At 25.3% G+C, this 12,727-nt stretch overlaps 6 protein-coding genes across 6 annotated transcripts; 2 read left to right on the plus strand and 4 right to left on the minus strand. All coding sequences in view use genetic code 12, as the record gives it.

Moving 5' to 3' along the window:
* Nucleotides 1–314: 314 nt before the first annotated feature.
* Nucleotides 315–1,559, minus strand: IDP2 (isocitrate dehydrogenase (NADP(+)); the record flags this gene model as incomplete). Its single annotated transcript, XM_051764451.1, has 1 exon — nt 315–1,559. One exon carries the CDS (start codon nt 1,557–1,559, stop codon nt 315–317), a length of 1,245 nt encoding a protein of 414 aa, XP_051617862.1.
* Nucleotides 1,560–3,764: 2,205 nt separating this feature from the next.
* GEF2 (Gef2p) lies at nt 3,765–6,860 on the plus strand (the record flags this gene model as incomplete). Its single annotated transcript, XM_051764452.1, has 1 exon — nt 3,765–6,860. The coding sequence occupies one exon, from the start codon at nt 3,765–3,767 to the stop codon at nt 6,858–6,860; it is 3,096 nt and encodes a 1,031-aa protein (XP_051617863.1).
* A 37-nt stretch (nt 6,861–6,897) lies between these two features.
* On the minus strand, nt 6,898–8,815 carry KGF54_003822 (uncharacterized protein; the record flags this gene model as incomplete). Its single annotated transcript, XM_051764453.1, has 2 exons — nt 6,898–8,568; nt 8,621–8,815. The coding sequence occupies 2 exons, from the start codon at nt 8,813–8,815 to the stop codon at nt 6,898–6,900; spliced, it is 1,866 nt and encodes a 621-aa protein (XP_051617864.1).
* Nucleotides 8,816–9,234: 419 nt separating this feature from the next.
* KAR4 (Kar4p) lies at nt 9,235–10,401 on the plus strand (the record flags this gene model as incomplete). Its single annotated transcript, XM_051764454.1, has 1 exon — nt 9,235–10,401. One exon carries the CDS (start codon nt 9,235–9,237, stop codon nt 10,399–10,401), a length of 1,167 nt encoding a protein of 388 aa, XP_051617865.1.
* A 521-nt stretch (nt 10,402–10,922) lies between these two features.
* On the minus strand, nt 10,923–11,537 carry PGA22 (Pga22p; the record flags this gene model as incomplete). The annotated part of the gene is made up of 1 exon (XM_051764455.1): nt 10,923–11,537. One exon carries the CDS (start codon nt 11,535–11,537, stop codon nt 10,923–10,925), a length of 615 nt encoding a protein of 204 aa, XP_051617866.1.
* A 611-nt stretch (nt 11,538–12,148) lies between these two features.
* On the minus strand, nt 12,149–12,715 carry PGA23 (Pga23p; the record flags this gene model as incomplete). The annotated part of the gene is made up of 1 exon (XM_051764456.1): nt 12,149–12,715. The coding sequence occupies one exon, from the start codon at nt 12,713–12,715 to the stop codon at nt 12,149–12,151; it is 567 nt and encodes a 188-aa protein (XP_051617867.1).
* Nucleotides 12,716–12,727: the final 12 nt, after the last annotated feature.

The raw sequence follows: 12,727 nt of genomic DNA on the forward strand, positions 1-12,727 counted from the left end.
TGATAGTTAACTTCTGAATATATTTTTTTTTCTAATTTTCGTAAATGAAAAAAAATTTAGTATATTTTAGTTATTGTAGCACGGATTTATTGAACCACTATATAAAAGTATTGCAAAATTTATGGCTGCAAATTTTCTTACATAAAGTAAAACAACATTTTAATAAATACTTTTCAATTTTTTTTTTATTGTTTTTATATGATGAATATACAAGGAATAGATAAATACTATACATACATACATAAAAAGTTTTTCATATCAATTTATAAAAAAGAACTTTCGAAATCACTTCTTTTTAACCACTTTTTTTCTTTTTATAATTTAGCACTTTCTAAATTTTTATTTAATCTATCAGCAACTGCATCAATAAATTCTTCAGTTGTAACATAACTTGATCTATCAGTTTTACCTTGAGCTAATGCTAAATCTTTTGTCATTTTACCATCTTGAGCAACAGTATCAATAACAGCTTTTTCTAAATCTTCACCAAATTTTACAACTTTTGGAGTATTATCAATTTTACCTCTTTGAATTAAACCTCTTGTCCATGCAAAAATTGATGCAATTGAATTTGTTGAAGTTTCTTTACCTTGTTGATGTTGTCTATAATGTCTTGTTACTGTACCATGAGCAGCTTCTGATTCAAATGCTTTTCCATCTGGTGTCATTAATACTGAAGTCATTAAACCTAATGAACCAAAACCTTGTGCAACTATATCAGATTGAACATCACCATCATAATTTTTCATTGCAATTATATAACCACCTTTTGATTTTAACATTTGTGCAACCATATCATCAATTAATCTATGTTCATACCATATTCCAATTTTATCCATTTCTTGTTTATATTTAGTTGCATATAAATTTTCAAAAATATCTTTAAATTTACCATCATATCTTTTTAAAATTGTATTTTTTGTAGAAGAAAATAAATTTAATTTTCTGTCAATTGCTAATTTGAAAGAACTTTCAGCAAAATCAGTAATTGATTTATCAGTATTATACATTGACATACCAACACCTGGTCCATCAAAATCATAAACTGGATATTCTATAATTTCACCACCATCTTTAGGTTTAAATACTAATTTTAATTCACCAGCTTTTGGTATAACAATATCAGTAGCTTTATATTGATCACCAAATGCATGTCTACCAATTATAATAGGTTTTTCCCAAGTTGGTACAATTCTTGGAATATTTTCAATTACAATTGGTTCTCTAAAAACTGTACCACCTAAAATATTTCTTAAAGTACCATTTGGTGATAACCACATTTTTTTTAAATGAAATTCTTCAACTCTTTGTTCATCAGGTGTTATAGTAGCACATTTTATACCAACACCATATTTTAATATAGCATTTGCAGCATCTATTGTAACTTGATCATCAGTTTCATCTCTATATTCAATACCTAAATCATAATATTTCAAATCAATATCTAAATATGGAAAAATTAATTTATCTTTAATAAATTGCCAAATAATTCTTGTCATTTCATCACCATCCATTTCAACAATTGGATTTTTAACTTTAATTTTATTTGAGTCTGACATGATTGAATGATTTTTGTTTATAATGAATAAATTAAATTAAATTAAATTATGATAAAAGTAGTTTTTAATACAATAAATTGATCTGTTGTTATACAATAAATTATAAATTCAAGATTATACGAACTATGTATGTTAATTGAAATTGAATAATTTATGAAATTATTTTCACAAGTCAAATAAATATTTATTATAAATTTGATAGAAATAGAAAATTTTTTTTAAATATGGAAATATATGGAAATATAAATATAATAATATATAATAATAATAATATATTATAATATAAATATATAATATAAATAATATAAATATCGGGTAAATTAATAAGTTAAAATAATATTAAATTAGTAAATAATTATATTATCTGATTTAAAACATATTATAAATCATTTAAATGAAGATGTTGAGGTTGTTTATCAACATATGATCTCTATTTGAAATGTGTAATATGTTATTGGTAGTTGTGTAATAATGATTAAGTAATTAAATATAGTGTGGTATTAAATTTTCAACTTTTATTTAAGAAGTATAAATAAAAATAAAAAATTAAACTTTAAAAAAGGTGGGGTTGAAATATACTAAACAATATACAACCTTTATATACAGGAAAATCAAATCCCTTTATTTTAATTTAAAAAATAGAAGATTAAATAATAATTTTTAATTAATTCCGGGAATTTAAATTGATCTTAAGTTAAAATGATTGAATTGGTTTATGTTTGTTGAAAAGGGTCAGTAATTTTGTCTCAAGTTTTCAAAAATGTTGTTGCAAGTAATCGATCAATTAAATCTTAACAAAATAATTCCACATACCAATTAACAAAAGATTACATGGCTTCAATTAAATAATTATTGTATAATGATAATTTTTAGACAAATATTAGATCAAAAATTTTTTGATTTATATTGTTCTGAAATATATTGTTTATAAAATTTATTTAAACTTGAAAAGAAAGATCTCGGTTGATTCTAATCTTTCTAAAATTGTTGAAATTTTCTTCAAGTCAATATAATTTCATTTTAAGAAGTCAATTAAACATTTGAAAGATTTGTCTCGGACTTCTATATACTCTTTCCTTTTTAAAGAAAGTATTTCCATTCAAATATTTGAAAAATATTTGAAAAATATTTCAATTAAAATTTTTATTAATGTAAAAATCAAAAAACATAAGATTTTAGATTTTTAATACCGTCAAATTTTACCGTTTTTGTGATTTATTTAAAAATAATGATTTATTTTTTATTTTTATTTTTTATTGTGTGTTTGATCGACATTTATTTGTAATAAAATTGTTCCGAATTTTACCTAAAGTAATAAAAGTTTAAATTAGTTCCGATTTCTTCCCCTCCTATTTGTCTGAAAATTAAATTTGGTCTCGACATACTTAAGAAATAAATTTTGATCTATCTATATAGATTTTTTAATTTTTAAAATTTTTTAGTTGTTTTCTTTTGACTCTCTTGATCCTTTATAACATTTTCAAATAAATAGTAATACAAATTCATATCTCATACTCAATCAACATTTTAATTTATATAAAATTGTTGAAGTTCAAATCTTGGTAATTGTAATTAGTTCCACATTATAATAATGATGAACTTAAATTGTGAAGACAACAAATTCTTAATGTTGAGCATTTTTAAGTATTATTACAATAATACTCAAAATATTGCAGGCTTTTTGTTAATGTTATACAAAATTTAATGCAACATGGAATTTACTTTTTTTCTGCTACATTTTAAAATTAAATTATTGTTTCATAAATCTATTTTGTACCTTACTTACAATAATAAATTTATAGAATTTTCGTTTTAAATTAATGTCAAAATTTTATATAAAGATTTTTGATTTTTCAATCGATTCATATATTGAACATTTTTACTACTTAAATGTATGTCCTCTAGTGATGGATCGGAAATGTACATAATTAATAATTATATAATTATTTATGGTACTTGTATAATATTGTTGTTATCTATTTGATATTATTTAAATTATTTACAAAATAATAATTTATTTATTTATTTATTTTATTACAACTGTCAACTATTAATAAAAATTAAATTTGTATATTTTGTATTTTTTTACAACCAAATTATAATTGTTTTATTAACTTACTACATTCATTCCTTTACAACCAACTAAATATATACTTTCTTTATCATTTTCACTCTTCATACTGATTCAATGGATTTCATAAAATAATGGATCAACAAAATCATTTATTTGATAATAATAAAATAAAAGATCAACGACAAATAAATGATATAAATTTTGATAATCAACAACAAAACAATGACGTAATTATTGCAAGTCCTTCATTAAAAAGACTTAATAAATTGAGAAATAATTTACAACAATCAAATCAACGTCAACAACAACAACAATCACCAGATCTAAGTATATTCTTACAACCTCACACATCAACTAATACTTCAACAAAGACTTTATTAAATTTAAAAAAAACTAGATCTTTTGAAGGACAATCTTCAACAAGTAATTCATCTTCAAAAATTAACCATAAATACTCAAATCAATTAAACCCGAATCAAATAAATGAAGTTAGGTTTTCCAAAACTGTTCCATCAACACCTAAAATTGATTTTGAATTAATGGCTAAAAAGAAATCATTAAATAAATTGAACATTAGATCTCATGTTTTTAAACATGGAATTTTAAGTCCAGGTATATCAACTAAAAAAAATTATCGTAATCAAAATTTTATAACTGACGAAAGTGATGATGAATTAACCTCATTACATACCTCAAAAACGAATGAATCATATGGCTCAACAAGTTTTATTGGAAGATTAACAACTCCTTTTCAAACTTTGAGAAATTATTACAATGATTTCACTACAATTGATTGGGTTAAGGCATACTTGAATGGAAATAAATTTAATTATTCTTTGGAGAAGAATAGATGGATAAATAATAATGACTTTACTAATGGAAACGATAATGAATCTTACGAAACTAATGAAATAATGGGAAATACTAACAAAATTCCTTTTTTACAAAAACAATATTACATATTAGGTAAATGGATATTAATTATATTAATTGGGTTAACATTTTCAATAATTGCATTTGTAATAGATAAATTTGAAATTTTATTAATTGGTTTTAAACACGGGTATTGTAAATCAAATTGGTTTGCAAGTCAAATATCATGTTGTTCTGACATAATAAATGAAGATACTAGTAGGATTCATAGTCCGTTTAAACCATCTGAGAGGTGTGACAATTGGGTTAGTTGGTCAATTTTTTTCAACAATTATCGGTTTAGTGATAAATTTAGAATAGATTATATAATCTATGTCTTACTATCTATTACCTTAGCTTGTGTTGCTTGTTTAGTTACCTTAACTACTAAAATCATAGGAGGATTGGAAGATGAAAATGCAACAAGTAATAACAATGAAGCTAACAACGAGGAAGAACATCAGCATCAACAAAATCCAATTAAACCAAGAGTGATATATACAGCAACTGGTTCGGGAGTACCAGAAGTTAAAACCATATTATCCGGATTTGTTATACGTCGATTTCTTGGTGTTTATACATTATTTGCTAAAACTATAGCGCTTATTTTAGCTATTGCATCTGGTATGTCATTAGGTAAAGAAGGTCCTTATGTTCATTTAGCAACTTGTGTTGGGAATATTATTTCAAGATATTTTCCATATATTTATGAAAATGATTTATTTGAAAAAGAATTATTATCTGCAAGTGCATCTGCTGGTGTTGCATTGGCTTTTGGATCTCCATTAGGTGGTGTATTATTCATATTAGAAGAAATTAATAATTATTTACCAAATCATCAATTATTTCAAGTATTCTTTTGTGCTATTATATCAACTTTGTTTTTGAAATTCCTAAATCCTTATGGAACTGGTAAAACTGTTTTATTTGAATTAGAGTACTATTCTGATTGGAGACCGATTGAACTATTGTTTTTTGTTATAATTGGTATATCTGGTGGGATATTTGGTGCTGCATTTGTTAAATTTATCAATTGGTGGCCTAAAAAATTCAGAACTTTAAAATTAATAAAAGATAAACCATTATTTGAAGTGTTTTTAGTTGCTACTTTAACTGGATTAATAACATTTTGGAATCCATATACAAAGCAAGCATCCGCTGAGTTGGTTTTAGATTTAGCTACTTCATGCTCTGGAAGAGAATTAGATAGATCATTATGTCCAACTACAAGCGAACAGTTTTTCAAAGAATTAGGTTCTTTGTCATTAGCTTTTGGTATGAAAGTTATACTAACGTTTATTACGTTTGGTTTAAAATTACCTTGTGGTATATATGTTCCTTCAATGGTAGCTGGTGCGTTATATGGAAGAATATTTGCAATGATAATACAATGGATTGGTTTCATATTTAAAAAAGAAGTAAATACAGTAAGTACCTTTGATATTATTTGTCTACCAAATTCAAAAGATTGTGTTGATATGGGTATATATGCTATGATATCAGCAGGTGCATTTATGGCAGGTGTAACAAGAATGAATATTACTATTGTTACGATTTTATTTGAATTAACATCATCATATACTTATGTATTACCTATATCAATAGCTATCGCAGTTGCAAATTGGTCAGGTGGATTATTGGAGAAAAATTCATTATATGAATCCTTACTAATTAGTAATGACTATCCATTTATGTCACCAGCAACTGATCCAATAGATCCAAATTTGAAAAGTATAGATATTATAAATAATGATTTATTACCTATAAAATCAACTAATCATTTAATCGATAACAAGAAACTTTTCATTGATTTAACAGATTCAAACTATGTGTCAATAACAGTTTTACAGAGCAAATTAATAATGTTAGCAAATCAATGTTTGTTAGATGGTTGTATACCATTGATTAAAAATCAAGTATGTATTGGATTGATTTATTTCTCAGAATTGGAAATCTGCCTAGACAAGATTAATTCTTTCATTGAAGAGTATGATATAAGGTATGAAATATATTGTAAACTAATTCAAGGTAATAACACCCAAATTAAAAATGTATCTGATGATTATTTTTCATATGGTTCAAATCAACAAGAAACTGAATTTGATATGATTTTAAATGAATTAACTGACTTAACTTCTATTGTTGATTCTTCCCCAATTTTTATAAATTATGATAGTGAATTAGCATTAGCTAATTTAATTTTTGATGGAATTGGTAATCGAGTTATTGTATTATTGAAAAATGGGAAATATTATGGAGTTTTACATAAAAAGGTATTGATTGATTATTTGAGAAGAGCTGAAAATACAACATAGATATAAAATATTGATTGATGAAACTATAGACTTGAAATCATTTTCTTTTCAATTTAGTGGAAACATAAAAATTAATCAATAATTGAGGAAATAAACTTAAATTTAAAGGTAAAATATCATAGTCAATTTCTGGTACTTCGTTTAATTCATAATCGTTTAGAATTTCAGACAGTTTAACCTCACATTTTGAAGATTTAATTTTATTAATTTCAATTTCATCATATTCGAATTTTTGATATTTTTTCAATTGTTCAAAATAAGTTAAATGAGCTTCATATAAAAAATTGATTATTTTCATGAATTCAGAACTGTTAAGTAAATTAAATTTTAAGAATATTACTAATGAAAGTTCCATCAATTTAGAATTTAATTTTGGATCATTTTGAAAAAATTGTAATAACATCTTGGAATAATTATTTGATATAATTTCTTTAGGTTTGAAAGTATATGATTCTATATAACCTGAATAGTTATTCAAAATATGCATAAAATTAGAAACAATATCCTTAGTGTTTGAATTTTCAATAGACATTATTTGTGTTCTTAATAACTTATTTGATTCTTCATTTGGTTCATTGTTTTCTTGATTTTCATCCCCAAACAAAAAAGTGAATGAGTGAGTTTGATTCTTCAAATACATAATCAAGTAGTCTAAGTACAAAATAAATTTCTCATCAACAAAATAATTGAATTTAGTTCCTTTGTTTTTCAAGCATTTGATACTTTTATAATGCTCAGTATTCCCTTTGCTATAAAGTTGAAATTTTTTCGTAGAATATTGAAAAAACAAATCATTATCGAAAAATTCATCCATTACTTTCGTTGTATGATATTGATCCATAATTTTCAAAGCTGATAAGATAAAGTCATCAAATTCATTCCAAAAATTGCATTCATTCATTTTATCAAAATCATACTTTTTTTCATAAATTGTGAAATATGCATTTCTTACTTTTTCACAACTACATTCTAAAGTTAATATTATAGTCTTCAACAATTCTTCATCATTATTTGGTTCTTTTTCTTCTTCCTTTTTAGGAAATAATGATTTGAAATACAATTCAACCAAATACTCATATAATTTGATTTTATCAATCAAATATTCACAAACTGCATTAGAATTATTACTCAATTTTATAAATTCTAAATAATTCTTATATCCACAAATTTTAAAATCATTATATAATAAATTCAAAATAATATAATGCAAATTATTTGTGTTTTCAACTTTATGATTTATACCATTTTCTAAAAACCATTGATTAAACAATTTGATGTTATTATAATAAATTTTTAAAATTTCAGTAATTAATTTATTCAAATATGGAATTTGATAATCCTTTAAATTTTTGTAAATTGTGAAATTATTTAAATAGTTATTGAAAATTTCAAAACTTGAATAAATTAGTAAGTTTAATTTATTGTTCTCTTCATACTGATCTGGTTCATTTTCATCTTTGTTTTCTATACTTCTTCTTTTTAAGCATTCAATTAAATTCTGAATGAAAAAATCAATTAAATCAAATAATTGTTTATTATTACATTGTACAGTTGAAAGTTTTTCTAAAAAATCAATTGATACTAATTGAGTAGTAATTGAGTGTTTTTTTGTTGTGTACATTTCTGAGTTTTGAAGATTTTTTAAATTTTTGATTAATTCATTAGTTGATTGTTCAACTTCTACTAACGAAGCATTTCTTGTATTGCACTAATACATATGTTAATATTTAGCTCATCTATTAAAAAGTTTCTATACATACAATATTTTGATAGTTCCTAATTGGCAAATCCATTTTCTTCAATTGATAACCTAATAAAGCTACTTCGCCACTATGTAAATCCATTTCACAATCTTTGTCATTTGTTGAGCTATATTTAACATTAATGTTTGTGAAATTATTTGTTTCATTCAATTGTTTTAATTTTTTCCTCTTAAATTTACTCAAGTGATGCATTTTGTATTAGTTTTCAAAACTCTAAGTTTCAAAATTAGAGATAATCAACTCAATTACTTAAGAAGAAATTGAAGTTTAGATAATATTTTAATATTAAAAAAATCTGAAACATAACATAAAACAAATTATTTTTAGAACTTAATAATATTCATGTAGATTACGTAAAATTAAGCGGTTCTTACGTAATCAGAGATCTCTACATAAATATTATTTTAATTTACGACCTAATTAATTTGTTTCAACAATTGTTTCATTTCGAATTCACAAATTATGAAACATTTGGTAATATTATTTTATCAATCAAAGAAGTTTTTAATTTGAAATAAAAAAATTATAAAAAGTTGCTCAATTCTATAATTAAAATTCTTTACACCACTCAAATTTTTCGAATATTACACATAACACTCAATTTTCTTACAATGTATACTTATAATAAATTTGGTTCAAGATCATCAACTGCAGGTATAAACAAACCATCTTCAACTACATCTTCAACTTCATTATCATCATTAAACTCGTCAACTACAAAAAAAGAATTCAAAGTCAAAAAAGAAAATGATAAATCTTCAAGTTCAAATTTGCAACCAATAAATTATAATAATCATTATATTCACACGGGAGAAATTGCTACAAACTTTATTAGAAATGTTATTAACCCATTGGATGGTTATCCCAAATTGCAAAAGTTACATCAATTGAAAAGAGAACAAATTGCAAAACATGCAGTAAAACCATTTGGTGTTAGATGTCCAGCCAATGAAATAGTCTCAACATTAAATAAATGGGTTGATGATTATAATTTAAAATTTGATGTTATTATGATTGGAGCATTAGTTGAAAATCAATTTGTTTTACCAATTTTAGAAAAATTACCATTGAATAAATTATGTTCAAAACCTGGTTTTTTATTTATATGGGCAACAACTCAAAAAATTCAAGAATTAACCATTTTATTGAATAATGAAAATTTCAATAAGAAATTTAGAAGATCAGAAGAATTGGTATTTTTACCAATAAATGAAACCAGTCCATATTATCCAAATAATTCAAATATAACAAACCAAGATTTTAATTTATTTGAAAAACAACAATGGCATTGTTGGATGTGTATTACTGGTACTGTTAGAAGATCAATTGATAATGATTTAATTCATTGTAATATTGATACTGACTTACAAATTGAAAATTATGAAAATACTTTAAAAAGAGGTAGAGAAGCTTGTCCAAATCAAATTTATCAAGTTGCTGAAAATTTTTCAAATTCAAATAGAAGATTACATATAATTCCTTCAACTTTAGGTTTAGATACTCATGTTAAATTACGTCCTGGTTGGGTTATTATAGGTCCTGATGTTTTATTAAATAATTTTGATCCAATTGCTTATAATGATGAATTAAATTTGAAATCAGTTATTAAATATAAACAAAATATCAACAACAATAACAATAATAAATCTCAAAGTGCTGATGGTATGGTAATTGGTGGATCAAGTAGTAATTCAGTTCAATATTTGGTTCCTCAAACTGATGAAATAGAAGAATTAAGACCAAAAAGTCCAGTAAATCAAAGTAAAGGTGGTAACTAATTAGTAGTTAGTATTTATATTTTATAATATATATAAGTTATAACTTAAATCATTTTTTGTAAATCAGATAAATTGATGAATGTTGGATAGGAACTTTTTATCAGCATCGTAGACTCTGAGTGAGCTGAGTAAGGTTTTCATCATTAACAAAAAGATTAAAAACTTTGAATTATCACATACTCATTATTGTAGCAATGTATAGTGTATTTAATATATGAAAGGTTAAAAAACAAAATTGTGAATTAATAATGAAAACTTTTTGTTAATGTCAAGATGCTTGAAAAAAAAACAAAAAATTAAATCTTAGCTTTTCAATCCGGGTAATTTATTGCCTTGAAGTTTGGCTGCAAAATATTTCAATCACAGAATTTAAAATTACAAGCTATACAATCAAACAAGTTAGATATAATTAAAATTAATATTTATTAAGATATAATCACTTTCATAAACAATTTGATAAAGCCAATTATAATAAATCATTTTTCATACTACTTCAAATTAAAATGTGAATTAAATTAAAATTAAAAGAATAAAATAGCAGCAAAATAAGCTAAAGAAGCTCCAGCAATTAAATTTGCAGCCTCTGCAACTGCAGTAGTTGTTCTAGTTGCAATACCAGTAGCATTACCTGCACCTGTTGGACCAGCTCCAGTTTCAGTTGCATTTCCAGTCGCAATTGCAGTTCCTGTTTCAGTACCTGTTTCACCTGTGCCAGTTTCAGTTTCAGTATGATGAGCAGCTCCAGTTTCTGTAGCATTCTGACCCGTTTCAATTGTAGTTCCAGTCTCATGACCAGTTTCATGTTGAGTTTCTGTGGCATTGACTTGTACTGTGTGGATTTGTCCACCAGTATGTTCAGTAGGATGTTCAGTTCCTGGTGTAGCTTCAGTCGGAGTCTGTTCACCAGCTGGAGGTTGAGTAACAGTTGTTTCTAAAGTATTTGTAATAGTTGTATCACCTGCTGGTGTACCTTCATTTGGGGCAGTACCAATGGTAACTGTTGGAATTGCAGTATTTGCTCCTGCTGCTCCTGGAGTATCATTTATAACAGTTGTTGTAAAACCAACAAGAACAGTAGTGGCTGCAGAAATTGTTGTTGCATATAAAGCGACTGATGTTAAAATTGTAAAACGCATGTTGAATTGATTAGTTTCTTTTTGAAATTGTCAATAATGTTCTTGTATCTTGAATCAAATACAATGAAAAAAGAAAATTGATCTTGTAATTGAAAAACTTGAAATAAGTTGGCATCTTTGTTATTATATATAAAATGTACCAATATGTCAAACTTTTCATACTCCTTAAAAATTTTGAAAATTTTGAATACATACACGAGAATATATAAACTGGAAATTATAAGGTCGAACTTAATTCGCATAATAATGCAGTCACTTGGAGTTAGCTCGTTTGGTTGTCAAATCAATTTTCATTATTATTTATTAGGCCATATAACAAGGCTATGAAAGTAGCAATAGTCATTTACATTATTGCTTCATTTTTCAGTGGAGTACTTTAATATTTGGATGCAAAAAATTGTGAGCTAATCATGTTTCAGAAAAAAAAAAGCTACTTTCTAATCTTTTGAGTAAAGTCGTGAATACTCATTTATTACTCATTCTGGCTAGATAGCCTTACTTTAAATTCTGTTTATGTGTAATCCGATGAATAGATAATCGTACATTCAACCAATCCTATACAACAATTCTTTCTAAAAATAAATTTATACCAAAAAGCAATTTAATGTAATCTAAAGTAATGCTAAAGCAGCTACATATAATAAAGCACCAGAACTCATATACTTTATAGCATCATTAGATGATCCTGAAGTTTCTGAATTTGTAGATCCACTTCTTGTTGAGGCTGAACTAGTACTTTCACTTCTCGTACTTGTACCACTAGAATTCTCCGAAGTTTGTGAGCTTTGTGAATTTTGACTCTGACTCTCAGTTGAAGATTCACTGCTAGTTTCACTTAATTGAGAAGATATAGATGAAGTATTATCACCACCAGCTCCAACAACTGAACCAGCTCCTGAGGTAATACCTTGACCGACAGATGCACCACCAGAAGTGGCAGTGCTAAATGCCCCGACTGCTCCTGAAGTTGCTGTACTATATGCCCCTACTGCTCCTGAAGTTGCTGTACCAAAAGCTCCAACAGCTCCAGATGTAACTGTATTTATTACTCCTGCAACACCTGAAGCAGCATCATCTGCAATGTCACGTAAAACATTCTTTTCTTGTACTAAATTTTTGTTGTCTAGTATAGATGCTAAAGCAAAAGGACTAATTGCTAATATTGTGGTTGATCTCATATTTGTAGTATC

Source organism: Candida jiufengensis (assembly GCF_024610255.1).
Source record: "Candida jiufengensis strain CBS 10846 chromosome Unknown scaffold1, whole genome shotgun sequence".
Taxonomy (NCBI): Eukaryota; Fungi; Ascomycota; class Pichiomycetes; order Serinales; family Debaryomycetaceae; genus Lodderomyces; species Lodderomyces jiufengensis.